At 42.7% G+C, this 26418-nt stretch overlaps 2 protein-coding genes across 9 annotated transcripts in view; both read right to left on the minus strand.

Moving 5' to 3' along the window:
- Positions 1-10: 10 nt before the first annotated feature.
- slc46a3 (solute carrier family 46 member 3) lies at positions 11-4077 on the minus strand. The gene is made up of 7 exons (XM_018755112.2): positions 3917-4077; positions 3459-3598; positions 3170-3365; positions 1665-2559; positions 1442-1525; positions 612-768; positions 11-322 (listed from the first exon to the last, which is right to left on the minus strand). Exons 3-7 carry the CDS (start codon positions 3356-3358, stop codon positions 223-225), a joined length of 1425 nt encoding a protein of 474 aa, XP_018610628.1. The 5' UTR covers positions 3359-3365; positions 3459-3598; positions 3917-4077; the 3' UTR covers positions 11-222.
- Positions 4078-6578: 2501 nt separating this feature from the next.
- mtus2a (microtubule associated tumor suppressor candidate 2a) overlaps positions 6579-26418 on the minus strand; it is a 68466-nt gene continuing 48626 nt past the window's right edge. For 6 of the 8 annotated variants that reach the window (XM_018755363.2, XM_018755360.2, XM_018755355.2 and 3 more), the window contains 11 exons: positions 23256-23408; positions 21111-21209; positions 19165-19415; positions 14704-14770; positions 14156-14370; positions 13710-13815; positions 13395-13468; positions 13119-13217; positions 12614-12733; positions 10025-10125; positions 6579-8551 (listed from right to left, as the gene is read on the minus strand). In XM_018755363.2, coding sequence (XP_018610879.2) covers positions 8341-8551; positions 10025-10125; positions 12614-12733; positions 13119-13217; positions 13395-13468; positions 13710-13815; positions 14156-14370; positions 14704-14770; positions 19165-19415; positions 21111-21209; positions 23256-23408 — 1496 coding nt within the window. In that variant the 3' untranslated portion in view covers positions 6579-8340. Of the gene's footprint in view, positions 8552-9170; positions 9720-10024; positions 10126-12613; positions 12734-13118; positions 13218-13394; positions 13469-13709; positions 13816-14155; positions 14371-14703; positions 14771-19164; positions 19416-21110; positions 21210-23255; positions 23409-26418 lie in introns of those variants that run through there. The other 2 variants (XM_018755361.2, XM_018755362.2) reach the window with 2 other exon arrangements.

Consider the following 26418-nt stretch of genomic DNA (forward strand, 5'->3'; position numbering starts at 1 on the left):
TTTAAAAGGTTGTAATAATAAACATTTTAAAATATCAACTTGATGATTCGTGATATGTAACAGCTAGGTAGGGTGCAGGTAGGCTCTGAGAAGTCTCAATGACTTCTTGTCCATTCTGCAGGTGTCCACTAAGGGTGCTCCTCTGTGGCATACCATGGACACTATAGACTGAGGCCATTCACCAGGACAGAGTGGTGAAGAATCTGTCCTTCATCTCAGATCTCAGCTGGACATCTGTAGTGTTTCCTGAGCAGACTCTGTCTCCTCACTTGTGAGTCCATGGATTTCATCCGTTACATCCAGATGCAAGCACAAAACCCAGCTGGATGGGCGGAAACAGAATGCATGCATCCAATTTTGAACAAATGTGTCATTATTGCTGGGAGCTAAAATATTCACATGTGCAGTAAGATAAGTGCTACCACAGAATGAAAGCAGATTTTGTGTAAGCACAGGGAGAATTAGAAGCAAATATTGTTTTGCATTGTTCTGTGCAAGATGATAATCTGTAATTCACCATATCAAGCGGTGACTCATAACAGTAGAAAACTGAGTGATTCAGTCTGTTGTAGCGGTTATTTGCTCTTTAGTTTGACTGGTAGATCACTTACCTAATGAGAACCATGGGAATGAGTGTCAAGGCAGAGGCCAGTAGAAAGCTGAAGCCCGAGAACCAGGAGGCAGAGGCCGCATACGTGCTGCTGAACACTGTGAAGGCTGCACCTATACTCAGCATTTCCACAAAGGCCACACAGGCAAACATGGCACCTGGCAAGGAGTGGGGTTGAAAGGAAGGAAAATAATGGAGTGTCATATTTAATAGTTGGCAGTTCCTTCCTCCCAAATTATGGTTGAAGGCAGATCTCCTGTCATTGAGTCCTATTTAGTTCCTGAAAATAGACTAAATATAAAAAAAACTGAATCATTAAATTGCTTATTCCATTATTTCTTACGGGGAAAAATTCCAGTTCATTACAGCACAATGGTCCAAAACAGCGGAAGCACACACAATTGTGAGTATGAAAGCAAGACCACAGAGGGTCAAACCTCAACTAAGGGTGAACGCATAGTTCCCACAATGCAGTACTTCTCATGGTCTCTCTTACACAACCACTTGGTACAATTTCCAAAAGTGCTCTCAGTTTATAAATCCACACCAAATGTTAGGGCTGGACTAGATGTAAGACTGAATTAATGAAAATGCAGACAGATTAAGGATAAGCGGTATTAATAATCACAGACTGGATAAGTATAAAACCATGTATAAGGAGATCGAATTACAGGGGATGTATTTACTAGGTAATTAAAATTCTGTCCCAGGCTTTGTGACCATCTTTGAAAGCAAAGTCACTTGCAGCTCTAAGAGATCTCTCAATGATAGTTTCAAATAAGTGAGAACTCAGTGATCTTAAGATGATGTACTGGATTCATCTGTGCTTACCTTGCTCGGAGCTAAGAACTATTTTGGACATCATGGATCTCAGAACTGGTGCTGGCATGATGGAGAAGACCAGGGGCACCCTCACTGCAAATCAGTTGGCAACATCTCTATCAAACACTTAACACCAGAGGTAACATCTACATAGATCGCATCAAAGATGTTCTGAAGGTTCTGATGTGACTGATGAAATCAGAAATGACTGCTCAGGTACTTCTTTTCTTACCCAGGAACATGAGCAGGGTTGTCTTGGCGAAAGCAGCCATGACCAGGCCAGCAACAGTAGACAGGAGGCCGAGGAGGACAATGTAAGCATCATGCAGGCAGAGTGAGAGGATGTAAACTCCGGCAAAGCTTGTCATGTAGACTGCAGCAGAAAGTGCTGAGCCATAGCCCACCAGCACTTCATTCCAACACAGTGGCATGTTGAGCTCATACAAAATGAAGATGGACATGCCACCCTGGTTGGCCACCTTGTAAAACCCAAAAGCCAGTAGAATGATGGATAGCAAGATGCTTCTCTGCCGGCTGGAGGTCGCAAAGAGGAGGTACACGCCCTGGAGGCGTCCACGCAGGTCCTCCATGTGAGACCGCTGGCAGGAGTCATTGGAAGGGGCAGAGATAGGTGGCACCACTACAGTCTCCTGGAGGATGCAGAGCACATATCCTAGGTTCGTGAGGTGTAGTAAGCCTGCAGTTAGAAAGGGCCAGGTGAATCCAGCTGTTTGGATAAAGAAGCCTGAGCAGAGGGATGCCAAGCCCGACAGTGCACCCAGGATCATATCCAGCACTGCCATATGCACTGTCTTCTTTCCACCTTCCTCGGCTTGGCCGCAGCGGTCTGCCACATAGGCGAAGCAGCCCCCCACTAGTGAGAAGGGGCCCCCCAGGACACCTGACACAAAGGCAGCGCCCAGCAAAAATTTGAGGCTCAATGAAAAGCGGCTCACCACAGTATAGGTGAGGGCAAAGACAACCTCCCCAGCCAGTGGGGGGATGATGGCTACCTTGCGACCATGGTGGTCGCTGTAGGAGACAAGAGGCAGGGAGATGATGAGGCTGGGGAGCATAATGCAGAGCTCGCTGTACAGGAAAAAAAGCGATGCCTCCCGTTGCACCTCCTGAGGGCAAAGAAAGAATCAGACCAAGAAAGTAAGAATGTGCCGTAAAACTAGCAAAGACTTTGTTAAATTCTTTCCAAATAAAACAAAAGCTTTCCTTATCAGGCGTAGCTTAAACAAAGTTATCTGAAAACATTTACATTTGCATTCATTTATTTAGGAGACGCTTTTCTCCAAACCGCCGTACATCTCAAATACAATACAAAAAAAATACAATTTGTGCATTAGGAACTTGAAATACATATGAAATTAACTGGTGTTATTCAAAGTGGGCTAACCAGCTCGCAATTTTGTCATTTTCACCACCATATGTTTTTAAGTGCCAGTGAAATAGTTACTCAAAGTACAGTTAAACAGGTAACCAAACGTACAACCTCACATTAATTATCCCCACAACTGTACATTTTACAAGTACAACTATTTAACCACTGTGGTATCTGTTAACTAGTTGTAAAATTCCTTTAGAACAACATGAAGAATAACAAAGGTGAACTTGACTCCTTGGCAAACCTGCCTGTGTAACACTATACTCTTTCCATACAAAAGACATCTCTGTAAGGCTTGGTGGATTACAACCATTCACCCTTTTGCATGCTGACCCCTTTCTCACCTCATGCTGCCTGCTCAGTGTGCTGTTGTCGACCACACAGTGACTGAAGTTCAGGTCACTTGGGTAGGGAGAACTGGTGAGCTGCTCCCAAAGGCGTCTATAGACATACTGTTGAACCACTGGATATGTCATGAACAATGCGAAGGCAAACATACCCACCACAGGTTCGATTACGTGAAGACGCTTCATCTCAGCCCTGTATTTGGTAAGAAAAAAGGCATCCTCACGATGAAGAAAGATGTGAATATTAATGATACATGCTATGAAAGGAAGGGTTCAGAATTTGTACCTGGTGTTAGTCAGTGGCAATCCAGGTTTTCAAGCCAATGTCCGTCGTGTACTAATAGCTTGTCAGCTGTAGCTTGTCTAGTTCAAGTGTTCAGCGGGCATTGCATTAGTGATGACATTCCCCTGAACCTAAAGTGAGATCTAAAGCACAAAAAAAGGTTTAACTAAACACTGTAACCATCAAGGGATGCCCACCCATGCAGAAAAGCAAGTATTCAAAGCAAGCCTATTTTGTCCCCCAAATTTTTTTGTGTAACATCATTAAGTAATATTGTTTTTTTTTTTTTGCTCCTCACTACCTGATATACATTGTTATGCCCCTGCACACACCAAATCTGGACTGGAAAGAGTTAATGAGAAAGAGAGCAGCAATATGCTTCGGGCATTAGGAGAACTATATGGAAAGATGAAGTACCTGTGGAGTCCAAAAATTAAAGTCCTGAAAGAATCTCCACTCACCTGCCTTGCTTGTAGATCCAGAAGTTTCACCATCGAGAAAAACTGTTGTAACAGGATCTGTGGACGTCGAGTTATTTCTCCCTTGGAATACTGTCTTAACGACACAGCTACAGCACTTAGGAATGGCCATAAGTGTAACGTAGACCTATACGTGACCTAAATGTAAGTGTAAATGTTTGTTCAAAGGGACGCTCCTTAACGGATCCTCACTTAGGCTCTAGCGCCAAGGAAGTGTTTCACCGCATTCTACGTGAGGTGTTTCCCACCCTCCTACGTTGCAAAATCCTGCTTCTCATGCACTGCGGTGTAATTATGACATTATTGTGCTAAGGTGTGTTTGCACACATTTACTGGACAGTCTTACTTGACACAATAAACACAGAACATATGTATATTCTTTGAACAAGGTTTGTGTGGATCTTTTTAAAGCATTGTGCAATATGTAAAACAGGATTTTCAAAGCTGGAAAGATCGATGTTACGGTTTGAAAAATAATGCATTTATAATTCTTCCTATATATACAAAAGGAAAAGACTGAAGATAACAACATAGGGTGGAGGGTATGAGTATTACATTTAATAAAGCAAAACACCGGCGTCAACTTTTTGTCACCAGCTTTTAATAATTTGGCCCATTTTCAATAAAATGTGTCAACACATACATACAATTCTTTTCAGTTTCGGAACAGAATCCCCAGTTTTAATGTTCTAAGGTACATTACAGCTCTCATAAAATAGTAAAAAAAAAAACAGACAACAACTTGCTACAACAGACATGCTTTTTGTATTAACATATGCAGAGACATGGCTTACATATTTCTGTAAATAACATCCATATAACTGTACAATCAAAGTAAGGAACACAACAAAAAAGTGTCAAATTTATTTTATAAATGCCCCCATAATCCCCTAACAGTGGCCTACACTAGTTAACCTACAAAGAGCAGACATTCGTTGGGTAATGTCCAGAGGACATAGAAGCAGCTAGTGCAGCTTCACTACCTGATATCAAGGATACTTTCATATATATAATTTGCGTACCGATATTTTTTTAGATTTTACTCTGAAAGCAGACGTGTAGCCCACAGAGAAAGTGTGAGATTTAATTTAAAAAATGCTCCTGTTTTCAGGATTTGCTCTCAGAGTGCAGGCTTATATAAACTGTGATATAAACTATATACTGTATAAATATTCTTTTTTGCAGCTGGTAGGACAGTTGAGTCTTGTGATTCCAAGTATCCCCTGTAGCTGAGGTGGTTTTGGTATGTTTTGAGTTGTTCGCTGGTTAACTGTAACTCTTAAAAAACCTGAAGGATTGCAGCTGTGAAAATGTGCAGGAGATTCAGATCCTTACAATTTGTGTTTTGGTCCATATTAGGAAAGGGTCATAGTTTTATTTTTGTAACTTACAACAGTTTACTGTTGCTCAGATATGATGCAACAAGACTTGCTGTTCAAATACCAAACCGGAGCCTTAATTTTCATGTGGCATTAATGCAGCAGTGAATTCAACCCACAGGGCTGCAGCAGAGTTTCTGCTACTCCAGGCCACAAACATTAATTTGCAATGTAAATGCAAGACAAAATACTATTAAATGGATCCTCATGCAGCAAATGTCATGGACTGACACTTTGTTTCAACATAAGATGAACTACAAAAGAAAATTTTATGTTGCACTTTTCTCCAGGCTGAGACTAAAGACTCTTCCAGAAAAATTACTTCACTGGAAAAAATTGTCTATAATGGCCAACATCATATTCATTTATGAAGGACTACTGGAATACAGAGATACAGAGTTTTAAGTGTACTCTAATTTGTAAGATCACAGTATAACAAACTGTATAAAAAGGTCAAGCTTGCACAAATTGTGATAACTGAAAATTTTTAAACTATCCTGAATACAGATAATTAGTTCCGTTACTGGCAGAGGGACATTCCGTCACAATCAATGAATCATGTGGCTCATGTCTCAGCTGAGAAGAAGGTGTTAAAGTGTTCAACTGGGCCTTAACTGAGGAAAAAGTTAAAAATGTGAATAACATTAAAGTAAAATAATCTAAATTAGATCAATAATTTGTTTACATTGATATTAGAGACATCAAACTTAAGATCATTGGAGGATTATCTTGAAATAATAATATTCAAGATCTATTTCCTTTTGTCTTCTTTTAAGAAAAACATTCCTATGTTCCCACAGTTGCTGTTCAAAATTCTGTAAACATTTCTGTATTTTAAATACACCAAATGCAACTGTCTTTCAATAGATTAAAAAAATTCTCTTAAAATTATACATTTTAAAGTATTTTTTACAGATGATTTTTTTCCTGTAAACATCTGTTCATTCTCAAGTCCCATTAAAAAGGACTTTCAGAATATCTTCACATCTGTTATAATAAAGGTGCAAATAAGTAATAAAAAAACAATTTTACAAGTATATAGTGAAAAATACAGTCAGTTTGCTTGTCTTTGTGTAGAATCCCTATTTTAACTACAACACATATTCATTTTGACTTATTACACCCAAGTACTTCTTGCTTGAACAGGCTGAGACTCCACATGGACAAATGATGTGCAACAATCCAGGTCCCTTCCCAGCTGTACGCTTTATATATTCTCACAAGGCTTGTTTTAGAAGTGCAGGTGAGTATAAAGCCATGCATAACTTACTAGTCTGCCAGCTATCACGGAAATTGGTTCCAGTTTAAAAATAAATAACCAAAAAGAAAAATAACACAAGTAAAAAATAAAAGCAATCCTATCCACCTACTGACATTTGGCTCCCCTCAGCTCATGCTGAAGATCATGCCTCGAGTGGAATTCCATCACTCGTTTGCATTAACGTCTGCATGTCTCTTTGCTAGCCTACAAACATTGATGATATTTAATAATACAGAAAAAAGAGAACAAACCACAGATGGACTGACACAGAAAAAATCCCTGAATGTTACAGTACAGTGACACTAAGTTTTTTCATTCTAGTACACAATACATCCCCTGCTACCATTCAAGACAGTTTTTACTCAGTACTACTCCTGAATGAGAGGACATTTGAATTCTACCTGCGCTATAATACATGATCTTCTAACCTCTGCAAACAGTATAATAAAATTCACGACAATCCGAGGTTACTTGTAACAATTGGAAGACTTACATGCTTGCTTTACATGGCAAATTTTCCAGTAATATACAAATATTCTCATGAAAAAAACAGCAATTGTGACACCAGTATCCCCTTGGGCCATAAGTTCATTCTTGCTATCCACAAAATTGCAGCCAAATGTTTTTGCCTTTCTTCTGTCAAGGTGCATTTTGCAATAAATTCTTCAGCAGGAGCACTTTGGGTAAAACCAGAATCTCCAGTATGACCATGTCAGGTTGGACAGCTGCCTGTCTGGGTGGATTCTTGTTAGACTCCTGGATATTCCCAGAGCTGAAGTAATACATAGGACAGTCCCAAGCAGAAATACCTCAGCTAGGAATCATCTGTGATTACATTATCCCAAATAGGATCTTCTCATGTGTGAAGATAAGGTGCAACTCTTAAAAGGTGTTGAAAGCAAGGCTTTGCAATTGAGGTTAATCCAGGAAAAGGCTGAGCAGACAAGCATCAGTTCAGGTACGATTATTCTGTACTAAGCATAAGAATATTGTCCTGGGTGAAGCTAACTTGGGTAAAAAAACATTCCTGGGTTAAACCAACCAGGCTGACACTTTTCCAATTGAGACTGCTGGTATGAAGGTTATTGAAGGCCTCTTGGACAAAGGACCAGAAAAGCTAAGGTGCTTCTTTGTGGTTTAGATTTCTTCACTTCAGACTGCCTCAATCTTGTACCTTCAATAGAAGAAGTTGCTATGTACAGAACAGATGAAGATGACCACTTTGTAGTAACAGGCTTTTGTGTGCTTTTAATCCTTTTTCCTTGCTACAGATATCTGGATATACCTCTTGCAAAAGTGACCTTACAAAACATTTTGGCTTATGTCCTTTGAGTTCATGTTGGTCTGACAGTTAATTAAGACTTGGAGGAACAAGAAGGGATCAAGAAGAAAAAAGGACTGTATTTTTTAATTGTCCATGGCTACATTTTGTTAACTTATGATATGTTCGATAGAATCAGGACTGCTTTTTGCACTTTGAAATCAGGAGGGGAAATTTAGCCTCCAAAGCTGAGGCAAGATGTCTACGTTCATCTATAGTTAAGTGCCTGCGTAAGCTAAGGTTGGGACAGAGTTCATGCTTTAGCCAAGAAAGGCACATCCTTACACACGTTGATCAAAAAATTCTTGGTGGGAAGAAACCTGTACTTTCACATTTCAGACAAGATGCTTATATGTTGTGGCCTCCAAGACAGAGAAAGTAAAAAGGTGTTAGTTTACAGTGTGGTGTAGGCAAATGAATGAAGGGGCTCTATCACCCTCGTTGCTCATCTGGGGAAGGGGTTGAGCCGGGAAGGTGAGGAGGGCCCTGGGGAAGTGCGGTGCACAGGTGAGGAGGATGGGGAGAGCATGTGGGGGCTCAGTTCTCCTGTCTGCAGACGCCACAGTAACTCCTCGTTGTTGCGACTTAGGCGCTTCTTCTCTTTGCTCTCTTTCTCCACGTGTTCTTGCAGGTTGGCATTCTCTTCTGAGAGCTGTCTGCAAGCCAGTGAGGGGAGATGTAAAAGTTAATAAAATGTACAAGATAGCATTTAGTTATTAATGTATGAATTTATTTAGATGTTTTAAGTACTAAGGGCTGGGGTGTATGAGCAAATGAAGCTCTGAATGCACTTCTGCTGGTTAAAGTTCTACTGTAGCCTTAATTACTTGACCTTTGACAGTAAGCTGCCATTGCAATGAAATACACTTGCACCCACACACACACATTGTCTGAAGCCACTTGTCCCAAGCGGGGTTGCAGCAAATTGGAGCCTAACCCGGCAACACAAGGCGCAAGGCTGGAGGGGGAGGGGTCACACCCAGGACGAGACGCCAGTCCATCGCAAGGCACCCCAAGCAGGACTCGAACCCCAAACCTGCCAGAGCGTGGGACCTGGCTAAGCCCCCTGCACCACCATACCCCCTTTTACACTTGTATCTCATCTTACAAATGCAACTGGGACTGGAAGTCAGATGGTAACTTCAAATCACTGAAATCTCAAAAAATATAGCTTAACACATTTATTTGTTCACAGGTTAGGTAATGTTAAAACATCAGCTAAAGCTGAAATTAATTGAAAATTCATTCTAAGGCTTTATTCTATTTTTATTTACAGCTCATTCAACGTCTCTGTTCCTCTATACTGGAAAAACCCAGTGTGATGCAAATTACAACATGGTCACCTCGTTATTATCTTTTATTAGCATGAAGCAAAATGACTGGAAATAAAAAATACATCACCTCCACAGCCACCCATTGAAAGATCTGAATTCTGCTCTATACACAAGTGAAAGTGTCACATTTCTCCTGCAAATCAGATGGCTTAGGAAAATGAAACAAAGGAGGGTGAGTTGCAATGTGCCGGAGGATTGTTCGGGGAGAACGATAAAAACTGCTTCACCTTTAAATGTCAACTTTCCAAAACTGAATCACGAGGATGGAACCGATGCATTACATAAACATTTGTCAGCATCCGGTTAATGTAAATTTGCAGTCAAAATAGCGGAATAACAGAAATGTACCTCAGTTCCCTTGGCAGTGTTTGCACATTGCAATAAGAAATTAAAAAGTATGCTGACTGTGGGCATTCTGTGAGCTGTCCACTCCCCCTCCTTGCTCCCTCCACAGTTTGAGTTTCTGAATGCGTTTTGCTGCCCCTAATGGCTGAAAGTAGAAATGCAAACCATTTCTTTCTCCACAACAAAGAAATTTTAGAAAATAGACCTGTGAAGAAATTGAAAACCTCAACATGTTTTTATCTTCAAAAATTTGTGAAAAGTTGCATGCTTGTAACACAAGGTACAAATGTATATAACTGAAAGGGTCCAAAGTCAACCTGAAACAAAGTGGAACCTCCCAATAAGCCGTGAAGCTTGGATTAATGGGTTTTAAGCTGAAAGATCTTTTTTGGCTGACAAATGTGGCAGTGGATTTTAGGACAGTTCAAAGACAAAGACAGCAACGGATACCTGGACAAGGCAAGATTGTGGTCGATTCGAGCCTTGAGGTCCTCATTCTGCTGTTGTAAGACCTGGATCCGCTCCTCCAGAAACATGTTCTTTTGAGCCTGCTCAAAAATTTAAGTAGAAACGGAGCGCAGCATTAAATTGTTAAAACCAATAGAGATTGGGTGTTTTTGAAGATGGCACTAAGCATAGACTGACTAGACGAGGACAGCTGATTTCATGGGTTCCCATTTCATTCTTATAATTGCTATGGACGTCTAATTCAAGGAAGTAAGTAACATGCAACTGCTAACACTAGTCTCCAGTCTTAGTGGAGATTAGTTGACACAATTTAAGTCCAATTTTAATTTAAATCACACATCTTATAATACATCTGGATACATCATCAGTGATACAACCCAGAGATACTGGGTGGTTTGTGCATTTCAACGTCAGACACCCTTGCTCAGGCAAACCATTCAGGCCTGATCAGAGCCCGGACCGTGTCCAGCTAAAGCTTCTTTCAATCCACAGCTCACCTCTCCTGATCCACAGTCATCTAGAGGGCACTTTCGTAGCATTAACAACTTTCACCGCTTTACTCCTATAGGTGCCTGTGATACCAACACTAGAAGCACTATACAAAGACTCTCTTGCAAAGCCACTGCAGTCTATTTCAATGGACACATACCATGTCCACCAGCTGTTTGAGCAGCACTGTTCCAATAGTTCCTCAAACTTTGCCACGTTTTTTCATTAGGCTTTTCTACCCATTCCTCCCAAGGAACTGTAAGGCCCAACAAGATGACTTGCTTAGAAGCTTCTGACAGCATCATGATGCCTTTCTGTATTAAGGGCTGGAAACCTGAGCTGCCTTCTTAAGTCAGCCATGAATTTCCAGTCTCGTACCTTTGTTAGCAATGCTGATCTGGTGCTGATTTTATACTTTTACCTTCCTTCATAAATGATATGGCCTACTTTATCATCCAGAAGGTCCTACTGTGTGATGTTCCTACAATAAACTCTATCACAGCCTTGAGCACCTGGTCATGATACCAGTGACAGGAGCCCTCACTCAGTGCTCTGCAGCAGCTGCTCAGGACATGCTACACTGATGCTCCTGAGAAGGAATGCTGTTAATCACTGACTGACAATACTAAAGAATAACTTTCCCTGGACACTGAGCAAAGATATCTCTAAATTTGTCTTTTCTCAATTATTCTGTAAAAGGATTCAAATCCCATAACAACTCTCCACTGCTATCCAAGCTGTGCCCCTTGTCCAGATGACCATTATCATGCAGAGCTGATACAACAGCTTTGACCAATGCGTACAGACCTTGTAGGGTACTCCACTTGGGGTTGGGGCCAAGCTAGCTCTTGTTTCCCTCGCAGCCTTTTATACTGCCTTCCAAGTTAGTTCACCCTCATCCAAGGTAACCAGTGGACTATGCATGTGCTGTAAGTGTTTAAAGTAGAGCAGTTGCTCAGTGTGCACATGCCCCAGTAGGTGTCTAGTGAGCCTTAAGGTATCGGCAAGAAAATCAGCTCACTTTCTGGGCATCTTTTTTCTCCTTCTCCTATGCTGCTCTGCCTTACTCAAAAAGAATGCAACCTCCAAGTGCTACTCTTCCGTCCTCGCTTGCTACGCTGTACTGATGCTGAACTACTACCTTCAGTTGGTGCCTTACACCCTGGACTCTTCTGTACTCAGTTGTTTTTAGTGTAACCTGACTTGAATGTTTTCTGTTCCGTGCCAAACCTTTCTACTGCTAAACTAATGATAATGGTTGACATCTTCTGAAGCCTCTTATCCACATCACCCTTCGAGGTAGCCTAGAGCACCTTATCTATATCTTCATCATATCAACACCATTCTTTCCCCTCATTACCTTGAAGCCACTTTTCCCATACACCTTTGTATTACTCTACCTTGAATTCAGGCTTGTGTCGTATGCAGCTTCTGGGTGCTGTGAGATGCCTCCTGGCCTTGCCCCTCCTGCATCTTATCAGGCACGTTACCTGTGCACTGTGACACATGCTCTACCAACACACATTTAATCTTAGCCTGATGGATCTTCAGTCCCTGAAGGTTCTTGCATGTCATGATGAACATGCATTGCACACTTGTCAATATTTGTACAAAAACAGATATTGAAAACTTTTGGTCTGGGCCTGTGGATCACTCATTCCCCTCCTCTTGGGCACCCACAGGGATATAAATTATATGATCTCTTTGTAGGTTGCCTCAGGTACCTTCCTCATGTCAGGTGCAAATCAGGCAGCATACTTACACTCACCCCCATTCTTAGTTGTCAGCTAGTTTGTTCCTGGTTGTCACTGGACAATCCAGGACCATCCCTTATATCAGACATCTTGCGACGCACCTGGACACACCATCAACGATGTAACCTGGGGTCACTGGGTGTTTCAGGTCTTTCTAAATCAGAGACCCTCACCCAAGAGATTTTACTGATATGCCTAATCTTAATTTCAAAGCTTCAAGTCCAAGTAAACCAGCTAACTCAGTACTTAAGGTCACACACATGCTTCTAAAATTCTTCCAAGTGAGTAGGTTTAACCTCCTACATAAATGCTTTCCTTTTGAGCCTACCATTTTCTCAAGATCTGAGATCTTCTTCTCCTGCTCATGAATCTGCCGGTTCTTCATCTCAAGCACCTCCTTCAGGCTCTTCAGATCCTTCTCAATGTGCTGATAAGGGGCCAGTACATCCTGCAAAAAAGGAATGGGATGTAAAAGGTAACACTCAGACCTAGCCCACCACATATTGGGTTTCATTAAAAGGGCTTTAATTCACATTAAGCTTTTATAGTCTATAACACATGTTGAAAAACATAAAATTTGACTCTTGAAAACTGTCTTCCAGCATTTTGTGTATATCCTTACAGTTGTGTTCATATGCTTAGTGTGTAAGGTATACCTGTGTATATGTATGTTAAAGAAACGTTTTCTATGTTAAAAAAGTTAAATAGTGAGGAAGTGAGCATCTATGTATATGTGCTTGTTTATGTACATGTCCAATGATTTTCCCACTTTCACTGTATACAATGATTGAATTTTCTGATCTGATCCTTCAGTAGTTGAATGGTAACAGTACCACAATCTGCTCATCAGTGCTTCTCCTCAGAGCCTCTTCAAAGCGCTTGGCCCGATCCCGTAGGCTGCAGTTCTGGAAAATCAGAGTGTCCACCTGGTCCTGGTCCAGACATATTAGCAAACAAAAGATTAACCCTTAGGTACAGCAAACATGCTGTCCACACATACAGGTAGAACAGACAGACGTGAAGACAAGACATGGTAGACAATGCTGCTCATTCACTGTTATTGTGTCCATAATTTCTGGACATGCTCTGAATTCCCAAAGCTCTGCTACCTGCAACGAGAGTCTCATTTTCTCAAAGTTCTCCTCCATCGCGTTTTTCTGGTGTTCATGAGTCACTTTCAGTTCTGCCACAACAGAGAAGGGAGTGTGACACATTGAGAAGCATGCACCTGTCCCACATTTAAACACCTGTATTTTATGACTGCATGGACCATCCCTTCTAAATACTGATGACAGTGTAGTTTCCCTGTAGCCCAAATGACAGCAGTCCATCTTAGAGCTGCATGACACCATTACTTTGAATATCACAATTTAAACCTGCAGAAGATTTTGTGCTTAGTAAAACAGAGTTGAAAGGCGACATACCTTTCAGTGCGGCTGCATGCTCTTCCTTCAGTCTTGCCAGAGTCACTTTGTGGTTCTTTTCCATCTCTTCTATGGCAACCTCATGGTTTATAGTCAGCTCCTGAATCTGTGTGAAGCAAATCCTCAACACCACAGCTATTACATTTCTGCTTTTAACATAGTTAGCTGTGCACCATCCTGGACTCAGAATACTCAAAAGGGGAAAGTCCTACCAAACTTCCCTGCACTGCAGAAACAAGCCACTGTAAGTGTAGTCCATTTACATGTTTATAACCTCATAACTGTTTACATCATATAGCTGGATATTTACCGAATTGTAAAGTGCACAACTATTCCCTTCACAGAATATGTACTGATATAAATTACTCCTTCACAGATATGCCACTTGCTGCACAGAAACAGAACTGCAGGCACTGCAGCAATTCCATCTCCATGCCTGCCCCTACCTGGTCCTGCTGCTGGCTGCGAGACTCCTCCAACTGGGCCTGGTGCTGAGCACGTAGACGGTCCTTTTCAGCTGTGTGCTGAACCCTCAGTCCCTCCTCCAAGGTTCCAAGTTCCGCCTCTTGTTGCTCCTGCAGCACACGCAGTTCACGCTCGAAGCTCTCTTCCAAGACGTCTTTGTCAAGCTTCAGCTGCTCCAAGCGGGCTCTGCTGGAGACTATGCACAGGCAGGGGCAGAAGATTAGGAGGAAATATAGAGATGAGGAGCAAAAGGCAGGGTTGTAACTGAATGGTTGAAGGGCAGGTTGAGGCACACACAGAAGATTTAGAGAACGACCATGGGTGGCAGCAGAAAGCACAAGTAGGAAGAAAAAAATGAGAAAACACATTGGAAATGGATGTCAGGGCTAAACTATGACTTATTGCTGTCAGTGGAGCAAAGTTCTATTCAGATGAAAACTAACTACAATGACAAGCAGTCCCTTGCAGTCCTCTGAGGCACCATTTCCACTGAGAAACACATGCCGCCCAACAGTGACCGCTGACTCACCCACTTCATCTCTCATCCTCTCGAGTTCCACGGACAGTTCTTTCTCTTTCTGGATGGCACGGTCACTCTGAAACACAGAAATGCAGAGTCAGAGGGTGGGAAAACTCAGTGAAAAGATCTCGTCCAGCCCTTTCCAGACAAGCATCTTCTCATCCTATCCCCTGCAAACTCCCTTTGCTTGTTCACACAGGCTGAGCACTTGACTGCTTTTCTAGGAAACAGTATTGATGTACATCCTTCTCTTGATAGTTTAAGAGGAGCTTAGGCCATTTACACCAGTATTTGTCAATGTAACATACAGACTTTGCAGCCAAGGTTAACAAAGACCTCTCAAAAGGAAAGCAATGGTAATCAGCTGGAAAACAGTATACTTCTTTGCAGCAGAGACAATCACTCCTGACCACATTGTTTACACCACCGAGACTGGGAATGCAGCTCTCGCCATGCAACTATTCTGTTATAGCATTAACGAAATAAGAACTTAAACGCAATCTAAAACAAATTAAGCGAACATACGAGGTGCGGCAATATGGATATTGATTCTGTCTCACCCATGAGACTTTGAAATTACACAAAGTCTGTGTTTAGAGCATGAATCAGCGGATCAGGATATGGTCATGCTTACATCACTGCCAGGCCACGACCAGTGGAGGGTGTGCTTAGGGGATCACTCGACCACACGTTGGGGGGGGGATCAGATTTGCCGGGGCATCTCAGATGAAGATCCAGTTTACTTTTAGATTTATTCATATAGCTGATGCTTTTTTCCAAAGTCACATACAATGTTAAGCCACCTACAATTACCTTTTTATACAGCAGGGAAAATTAATATATTAATATTAAACGCAGTAGCACTAATACCACTAACTGTTGTATTTGTGGGGAAAAAAAAAATCAACTGGGAAAAAACCTGAGGTATGGAACAATACAGAGGAGAATAAAAGGAGCAGTTTGGACACTCCACAAACTCCTGGTGCCTCACAAATCAAATAAACAGGCCAAGCTGATTGATCATGAACCACACACACACACAGACACATCCACGAGTATATGCAAAATTACATACATACTGTACATACACACAAACATATGCAAGGAAATACTCATATTTGGGTGTTCAAATGTACATGCAAAATGATACATGCTGGTATAACGAGTCATACATGGGCTCCTACACACATGGCCACATACGTACATTTAAACACTAGCATGCATATATACACCGGCACACTCTGATGACTCACACACTCGTCAAACTGCAGAGCACACAAAACATTACGCAAGTAGACTGCAGAAGAGAAGCAGAAAGGAAATCAGACTGCGCAGCACTGTAGACACAGTCCCTCTCCTCTGAGCTTCCGTAGCAGGACCCAGGAATCCCACCTATGGACCGCCCAGACGCACAAGCGCACACCCAGATGCTCACGTGGACACACCAGGAAGGAAACAGCAGCATTCGTTCAACACAATCCCATTACCGTATCATCCAGACAGGGCATAGAACGGAGGCCCATTAGGCTGCAGCGCTGTCCCATGATTGAGGCTGGGGTGGCTGGCCACAGGGCCGTCAGAGAGAAAGTGAGGAAAGGAGAAGGACGGAGGGAGGAAACAGAACAACTAAGGCAGAGAGAGAGGCAGACAGAAGGGAGGAAAGACAATTGAGGTTGGGGGGGTTCCCACCCAGGCCTGGCTCACCTCCTCTGAAGGAACGTCCAGAACGATGCTCAGCTGGCACAATGACAGCAACTCTTCAGCCCCGCCTGCCTTCCTCTAGCACCACCCCACCACTTCTTTCTCGCATGCGATTTCATACACACACACACACACACACACACACACACACACACACACTAACATGCTCCGGGTCACAGCTGGCAGTGACATTCAATTGCAGAATCAAGTGACAGAGAGACAGAAAGAGTCATGAAAGGGGTGGGCACAGAGGGAGGGCACTGCGATCGATGTGGAACAGCGGGTTCCCGGAAAGTGCTGCCCTTTCCTGCAGTCCCCAGAGGAACTAAGCGCTCGTACCCACAGATTTGTACCTTGGTGTGCACAGGCACGCAAAACTATCTCATGCTCTTTCTCCGCCACACTGATAAGTGGAAGAAAAACAGTATGCCTTAAAGTAGTGCATTCCCTGAGCCTGTCATCTGAACAAAAACACCTGCTATCCACATCCCAGCTTTGAGTCATTCTTCTAGTTCAGGGGAGCTAACACAAACTTAGCCACTGAGCATGCAGTTGGATGATATTTTACTGTCTATCTAAGCAGGATGGCATCAGTCATGTACAAATGTCTCAAGGGCTACATGGACACCATCCAGGTGTCATACTAGTTACTAATCTGATTGTCAAAACACCAAGAATATCACTTTTGTTCATCTGAAATAAACAATGAAACAAAGTGATGGTGACAAACAGCTCATGTCTGGGGTCAGGAATATAAAACATATTCATCACACATACATATTGTACAGCAGTGCTCCCACAAAAGACAGTGCCTTCAAAAGTTACACCGAGAGAAACGCATCAGTTGCCAACTCATGAAAGCCTAAGTAGCTTTCATCTGTGTGATGAAGCAACCGTAGATCACATCCCCTTTCACTCGCTGGAGAACATAAAACGCAGGAAATCTTGGCTCGATTCCACTTTACACTGTCTTAAAATAAATCGTGTGCACAGCACGGTACGGCCACTTAAGCATCTTGCTCAATTCTGCCTTTGTCTTCCTACAAACATACAGGTACATTGATGTAACGTTTATTTTCATGAAGCAGCACACAATGTGGGAAAAATATGACTATGGCAGACAGTGGCTGTCATATTCCCTTAAAAAAAGGGAACAGAACCAAAGAGCTCCAAGGCGCCAGATCTACAAACGTCAGCATTTGAAAATTTGTGTCAAAAAATACACGTACACCTGCACTCAGCAAAAACAGATATCAGTTTAGAAAAAAAAGCTTGGGAGAAGGAGCAAAGAATAAATAAACAAAAGGAACAAGGTTGGCAGCGTTGCTTTCAGAACAAAGAAGTGAGGTGAACAAGAGGACAGAAATACACATTCACTTTGTTCAATGTCTAAGTCCCACGGGAAATGGAGAGAGAAACACAACTGGCTCACAGTCCCTGAGCATCTGATATTGCTACGTGCACACAGAACCATGACAACACTGCTGAACACTGGGGGCAAAAGACCCCAATGCCATGGGTTCATGTCCTGACTGCAAAAACACACAAAAAAATCTTTTAAAACACTACAAGAGCATTTGACAGTATAATTTACTGCGAGAGAAAAATTCTGGATCATATCATTAGTATCACATCTCGTTCATATTCACGGGATTTGTTGTCACAGGGAGCATCAAAGACAATATAACAGCAACTGTATGAGTCTAACTAGAAGCGAACCAAGATTTGTGCCTCAAAAGAAACTCGAGCAATAATGCACTTGGCTTAATGATCAAAACAGCAAAAGTGGAATTCAAAGTAAAAGTTCCCAGTAATTTCTCTCGGGTGCCCTGCAAATCTGAACAAGAAAAACACAGCAACCAAAGAGCTGGGGGAACTGAAGATGACACTATAAAAGGAACGCACTGCAAAAGCTTTGCAAAGAAAGAGTTATGCGTTGCTTTTCGTATTGGACGTTTCGGTGCGATCGCAACCAAAACAGCTCCCAATTATTTTACTGTTCCAGTGACAGGGCAGGAAAACCACAAAAAGGCTCAAGAGTGAAAACACAGGTGTACTTGGCAGCTGCAGCCAGCAGAGGACACTACCTGATCGAACAAGGCTTGAGAAAGGCTTTGTGAGGCCATCCCTGGCACATTCAGCTATACATTTGCTCTAACACATTACTAGCTCATCTTCCCAGGTCAGTGCCTCCAGCACGTCCACAGCAGGACACCAGCCACAGCATGAAGGAGAGCAGAGTCAGCCACCCGGGACGCACGGTGACTCGTGTTAAATTGCATTCTTTGTCCATGTGCACAGTGCAGGTGACACGACTACCGTGTTGCCCTCAAAGGGCACAGGTTCCAATCCCACCTCCTGTCATAGTTGCCTTGTTCAAGGTGGATACCCTGAATTGCTCCAGTAAAAATTACTCTGTATAAATGGGCAGATCATTATACAGTAAACCACTTTAAAGAAAAGTGTCAGCTAAATAAATTAAAGCAAAACTTTGTACCTAAACACTACATTGTGTATGTGATCTTGTGTTATTTAGTATTTTTTCTGGAGGAATGACCTATAGAAAATTCTATAATCCCATAATTTACTTTGTATTGTTAAGATACACTATCTGCACCGCTGTATTACATGGGTGTCTGTGCTGCTCTGCTAAATGTTGTTCTGCTCTTCTGGTATATAAAGTTGTGAAATGATTTGTTATCAGTATCTCAACTGTTGTGCTGTACCCTGCCAATCAAAGGACTGTTGCAGTACCGTGCTGCTCTATACCTTCAGACAGAAGTGTTGGGTGCTGATGGCGAGGACCTCCAGGCACAGGGTGGTCTTCTTCAGCTCAACCTGCAGGCCCAGCAGCCGTCGCGCCTGCTTCTGGCACTTGTCCTGTAGCTGCTGTGCTGCTGCATCTGGTTCTCGGTTGGGATGGCCTACAGGAGCTGCCACCTCTGCTGCTCCCGGCCCTGGCCTGGCATTGCTGGCCTGTGTAGGGGTCCGCATTGCCGGAGGCTTTTGGCGCGTTTGCACTGGAGTGAAATGGGGTGAGGGTGTTGGGGGGTTGGTGACAAGGACAGAATGAGTACAGGAGAAAAGATGGGACCAGGACACGTGAACAAAGCCGCACTTTCTAAAAGATGGAGTGGAAACACGATCTATGTGGCAGCCAACAGATCAGCCCAAAGAGCATGCGTAATAAACACCTCACTCGTCATGTTCTGAGAGAACAGACGTTTGTCCTCGTTCCATATTTCATTCTAGAGGGAAGCTAGGCAACAGAGATGCTTTCCCTGCCTATTTCCTACACTGTAAACAGAAGGTGCATAGACTGCAGAATTAACACTGGAAGTCCACATGTCCCATGATGCTTCCCCTTGGGCTAAACATCTTGTTCACGGGAGGACTAGAGATTAAAGCTGTATAATAAAACAATGCAACATCCAAGCTTTTCTCACTTAAATAAGGAAACAAACTCATTTGTCTCACACTGACACAGCTGCTCACATCAAGTGTCGACACCTCAGAAAGGGATGGCCTTAGATCTCAGTGGCACCTGCTCTTAGAGCCCCCCGAGCGGTGCAGACATGCACCGTTCTGCTCTGGTGATGAACCAACGAGCGGAGGGCTCTTTATTGAGCCCAGACAGAGGACAGGATGATGTATCAGCTTCATTACAATGAAGGCAGATGTGGGGGAGGGTGAGCCTTGTGCTATTACACACTGCTCAGTCCGCACAGTGCTCGTGCTGTGCGGAAAAGGAAGCTCCAGCTTATGGATGCTAATGATGAATTTCACCATGGGCCATCCGTGCACATTACGCCTTCAGCCTCTTTGATGTAGCGGCAAGCAGAGGCAGAGGATAATATTTTAAGTGGGTCTCATTAAGGCACAATTGGAATAGAGTGTTCAGTCATCCCTTTTCACTAATGTTTGCTGAAAAGTCCATCAATACAGGCAGAAACACAGAATGTGATGATCTTCTCTCATTACCACATCCTCCTGTCTTCCCTATACCCCCACACCAGAGCCAAATAACATTTATATTACAATTATTCATGTAGCTGATGCTTTTCTCCAAAGTGACTTACAGTGTTAAGGTTACAATTATTTACCCATTTACTGGGCAATTTAGGGTAAGTACCTTGCTCAAGCCAGAGGTGGGGATCAAACCTGCAACCTTTAGATGTAAACACAGCAGCACTAACCACTATGCTACCAGCTGCCCAACAAGGATGGCAACAGCAACATTCAAATGTGGTACAGGCTTCCAGCAGACTACATAGGGAGATGTGGGTTGAACAAGGTAAAGCACAATTGAAGGATTAGGAACTGACAGCCATTCTCAGAGGGCCAGATCTAAAAATCCAACTACAAGTTAAATTTTTATTTCCTTTGGTGAAGAGGAACTGTAAATAGTTAATGGGTATGTCATCTGTTCGCTTCTCAGTGCTCTTAGAGCTCAGTGAAAATGCCATAACACGCAACAGGCACCACTGCTTGAGCAATAAATCGTCCTGACTTCAAACCCGTCCCTGGGATGCGTGACTCGTAAGCTTGTATCTTGCTCTCCACTCAGTCGTGTACAGTGCTGTGTACAGAGGAAGGTACTTAGGGAAGAAGCTGGGGCAGACCATTTCAGAACACTGGCTTTGAGGGGACACTTTGGGACTGAAGATAATCATCTAAGGAGTGGTGGCATTCACTTGGGAAATGGGTATACTCACCTGGGGACTGAGGCCTGGGGGATACCACTGCAAATCTCTTGGGAGAAGAGAGTGCTGGCCTGGAAACGTCAGCATCCTTCTGGACTTCCTTTCTGGAGGCTATTGGAGTGAAGAAACAACAAGCCAAATAATCCAGTTATTCCACCCAATTGACAAACCAGCTGATGAGCTAGGGTCAAGAATGGAAGTTGGAAAAAAAAATAAATGCAACAAGTTTTTAAAATCAGATTTAACGAAGCGAGGAATGTAGACCAAAACTAATGGTACCTTAACAAAAAAACGAATACATCATTGTATCACAGAAGAGAAACGAACAGACACAGCGGGCTCGAGCAGAGGGCAAGGCAGTATGCCCACATTTTCAGTACATTCTCAGTATCTTTCAGTCTCTCTTCATTGTGTAGGAACACAGCTACAGCATCTGTCAATCAATAAGAGTGTGGCTCAGTGAAGCACAAAGAAGAACGATAGCCAAAGCAACAGAGCAGATCAGTGCTCCTGCCCATCACATTGCCCTCTGTGGAAATACAAGGTAGACAGACTCCATTGAGAGTGTTGCTTGTGTCTGGTAACCACACTCACTTGACCGAGTCAGGCAGTACATACTACACTGGCCACTGAACTCTTGTAGGTCTTGCTTGTACTTATAGCTCAATGTGGAGGGCAACTTCCTTCAGAGTTCACCATGACTGAAAGAGATTACTCAAGGGTTCACTTGTTGTGCTTGCACAGGAGTGATGTGCCCAGCTTGTAGTAGCAGTTTCATTTTGCACCGACCTTAAGATTACCACCCATCTGCATCCTATTCCTGAACATGAGTTGTTAGTTGTCTTGTCTAAGCTGCAAATGATGGCTGTGATCAAGCAGTTCAGGTTCAAATCCCAGCTTTTGTGTCCTGCAAATGTGGTACTTAAGTAGATGATACAACTTAGAAAACAAGGAGAGGATGAGGTCCACTCACCATCTGTTAATGGGAAGCCCAGAAAGATGTGAATAGCTCTAGAGCCTATTCAGGAGTTGTACCAGGGAACAGTACTATTACGATCTAAGTGCGAGGGCCAATAAAGTGAGGCAGAGTTAAAGAGCAGCAGAAAGCAGCCCATGCCTCCTCCAGGACCAGAAGGTTGACATTGTTGGGTTCTGCTGTGACACCCCGCAGTTGATCATAATGTGATGGTGTCAGGTGTTGACAGAAACACTTTGGTACATGTCCACTCTATTTTCCTTCACAAGGCTCATGGATCCAGTTTTCCTGATATGTGCCCAGCCATCACATCATTCAGCCATTTCAGCCGTGACAACTGCAAGTTAAAGGTCTCTCTGTCATTTCAATTTAGGCAAGTTTTTGGGTGATAAGAATTTTGGGTTTCTCTGCCCATTTGCTAAGTCACAAGAAGCTGGACTAGTATGTTTTGCCATTTTATTTCTTTCATACTTAAATACTCATTTGACTGCATGTTAGCATGTGTAAATTAATGCAAATGTAAATGTATGTGATCTTTCAAGAGCTTTCTTTCTGGGTTCAAAGAGATTCTAATGGCCGTATCTCTCCCACATCTGGTGATTATTTATTAGCTGTCAGTCACAAACAATTGTGTGGCCAGTAACTAGCTAGTCTGGCAGAGGACTATATTTCAGTGTTGACAATACACAGTGCCTTTCTTGGGTGGTTAGTCCAGCTGTCTAAGACTAAGGGCAGTCAGGTGTTCAGGTGTGAGAGAAGCTGTGTTAATGTCACACTGCTGTCCAGGTGTAGGACAAGTTCATTCATTAGTTCAGCAATGTGTAACTTTTGGGTAAGCATGTTTTTTAATGCTTCGAATGCAAATATAATACAGATTTTGGGAGAACAGCACAACAGAATTTCACACAGTCAGGGGGTTACATAGGCACCGTCCCACTCTGAGAATGGAGACATCTGGGCATGGGCTTACTTCTGACACTTGTGCTATTGTTAGTCTCCCACAAAAACCTTTCTTTTCCTTGAAATAGTATGGAGTGAAGCCCAAAGCCTTGAACCATTTTAAAAAACATGGAAAGAAATAAAAGTTTTGCTAGGTCACCGAATCAACGACATACACTCACACACAAGAAAAAGAACGGTAAAATGAGAATGGGTGGAAGTACTGGGAATGGGACACCTACCAATCGGGGGGCTCCGGGGTGGGGGCAACAGTGAGCGTCGGGCAGGGACAGGGGTATTGGGAGGCTGGGGACTGTTCCGGCTCAGTGCCCGGGGGGTCTCGTTTTGAGGTGTGCTGGTCTTATGAGGAGGCGGAGTGTCATCACAGCTGGGACCTGCAGGGGGTGGCACATACTATGACAAATACAAACAAACTCGAACAGTACAAAAAATTATATTCAGTGTACAGCTGGTCCTGGCATCTCCAGCTGCTCACCCCAACTCATCTAGTTCCAGTCTGCAGCAGCAGGGGTCCTTATGGAGCACTGGAGAGATACATAACATCTGGAACTTACAAGCCATCTGATGTACTATCAGCATGACATCGTCACATCATTTCCTCTACTCACTTGAAGCTGGCTCTTGAGGTGATATCAAATCAGACCAAGGAGGCCAAAGAGACCTGGAGGTGTTGAGTCAGATCTCTTGAGCTGAATATTAGCAAAAATGAAACACTGACTTGGTCTCAAATTTACAGAAAAAATGGCTGAAGGTGGAAAGGGGGGTTCCACATTATTGAGAAATGTTCCAGATTCATGAAAAGAGAAGCATAATAATCAGAAGCACACCCTCATTTTCTGCCTCTCTTCTGCATGTTATGGATATGCTAAGGTTCTCAATCTCTTCGCTGCAGTCAAGTGGAATGAAAACAAACCGCTGGAACTATTTGTTAACGCAACTTTGAATTATTCAAGTGATTGTCAGCACTGAGATTAGTGAAGCAGATATACTTATGGCAAGGCCAACATTCCCAGAATAGCAGGGCCAAAAGATCAGACTTGCTGAGACAAGTGAAAAACTATTTTAGCTGATCATCTACATGGACTTGATGACCTAGAAACAGATAGGTCAGATCACAGAGTATCAAAATGATCTGCACATAAAAAAACAGAACAGTGCATAAACAGAGGTGAGTACTCAAAATAATACTTGAGAAAAAGTACTGTTACTTAAAAAATACTAAAGTAAAAACAATTGTCTAAACAATTGCTTGAGTAAAAGTATCAGGTCAAAAAACTACTCAAGTATCAAATTATTTTGATTATGTAGAGATTATTTGTATGCTAGGGGGTGTGGTGGTGCAGTGGGTTAGACCATGGTCCTGCTTTCTAGTGGGTCTGGGGTTCGAGTCCTGCTTGGGGTGCTTTGCGATGGACTGGAGTCCCGTCCTGGGTGTGTCCCCTCCCCCTCCGGCCTTATGCCCTGTGTTACCGGATAGGCTCCAGTTCCCCGCAACCCCGTATGGGACAAGCGGTTCTGAAAATGTGTGTATTTGTATGCTTTTTAATGTTGTTAACCACTACCAGTGTTAAAAGCTGATATACAGCTTTAACTCAAAGAAAAAATATATTTATATTCAATTTTTCAATAAATTAAACATTCTGTACCAATGGAATTACATGTTGCCAATTTCACTAATCCAATAAAATAAAACAATCAAAAGACTACAGTTCAGATATAGTTAACTATATATATATATTTAACAGATATATATGTGTAATCAAGCTAGTATTGACTCACACACACACACACACACTTTCAGAACCGCTTGTCCCATACGGGGTCACGGGGAACTGGAGCCTACCCGATAACGCAGGGCGTAAGGCCGGAGGGGGAGGGGACACACCCAAGACGGGACGCCAGTCCGTCACAAGGCACCCCAAGCGGGACTTGAACCCCAGACCCACTGGAGAGCAGGACTGTGGTCCAACCCACTGCGCCACCGCGCCCCTAGTATTGACTCATTTATGAATAAGTATTGAAAAACAGTGTCCATCATGGTTCCGGATGGTCACAGCATGTCCTAACAGCATCAAGGGAGAGGCTAAATTTGTAAAACATAATTAGTTCAACTATGTGCTTAAGTTGAAAAAACCTGTAGACATTTCAGCCTTTCAGGACCAGAACTGGACATCCCTGAGGAAAGCCAACCACAAGAGAGTCTGAAAATAAATCTGAACTCCATTCCCCTTTCCCCAAGAAACTAAAAGCTTTCTGTGAGCAATTGCTTCTCGCTAACTTGAAGCCAAAGGAGATCTTTTTGCTTGATTTGTCAGTTGTGCACTTCTCCGCAGCCGCTGAACGGTTTTAAATCAAATACAGCAGAGCTGATGCTGCCCAGCTGCCACACTAAAATTGTGCAGAAGCTAAAATGGAGATCCACCTACAAGCAATTGAAGAAAAAAAAAAAAGACTGTTATTAGGAGAAAGAGCTGTGTTTGTCTGGGGCTTCAAACTAAAAGGAAAAATCTGAGGCGTAAGCAGTGGACCTGGAGGCCTTCAACAGAGACACTGGAATGCCAACGGCAACGTCTAATTGGCTGTAAGAAAAAAGGGAGGCTCCCTATTGGTCCACACAAAAAAATACCTAATTTCATACCCCCTGCTGTGAGCATTGTCTGAAACTGGGTTAGCTCTTCCGTGACTTCAGCTCTGCAGACATTTGCAGGCCCGTTATATCCTGCATAGTTTTTCTTTGTACTGTATATGTAAATCTTTTACTATTATTTATATTGTCTGTGTATATTTTACATTATGTATATTGTCACCAGACTCTGGCTTGTGTACTGCACTGTCCTGTATTTACACTTGTCTTGCACTCTATTTCCTACGTGGCACAGAGGTCCAAGAGAAACAAAATTTCGTTCGCCTGTATGTGTAACTCACCTACAGTAGAATGACTTGACTTTGTTGACTTTGACCAACGAGTGGATCTTCATACAGCAATCTTCATCTGATTGCTTACATGTGCTCTAAGCTACAATGCCAATCCCCCCCTGTAGGTTTGCAAACTTTTTGGTATGTTCAGAAATATATGGACTTTATTTTAACATTAAACTAGTAGTATTAAGTATTAATAAGGAAATAATAATAATAATAATAAGAAGAAGAAGAAATAATGAGCTCTGATGTTCTGACCCAACAATTGTGACATGTGCTTATTAATAACCATCCTTCCTTTGATAGTGCTGACATGAGGATGTTGCCTGATACTGAACAGTCCAAACAGGACACGAAACAAGAGTCAGTCTTGTGATTTAAAGCACATTATATCTTTGTATTGCTATGATATGAAAGGTCTTTTTTCCCACCCCACAGATGTTTGCCCACTCATACACAAGAACA

This window comes from Scleropages formosus, chromosome 4 (genome assembly GCF_900964775.1).
Source record: "Scleropages formosus chromosome 4, fSclFor1.1, whole genome shotgun sequence".
NCBI lineage: Eukaryota > Metazoa > Chordata > Actinopteri > Osteoglossiformes > Osteoglossidae > Scleropages > Scleropages formosus.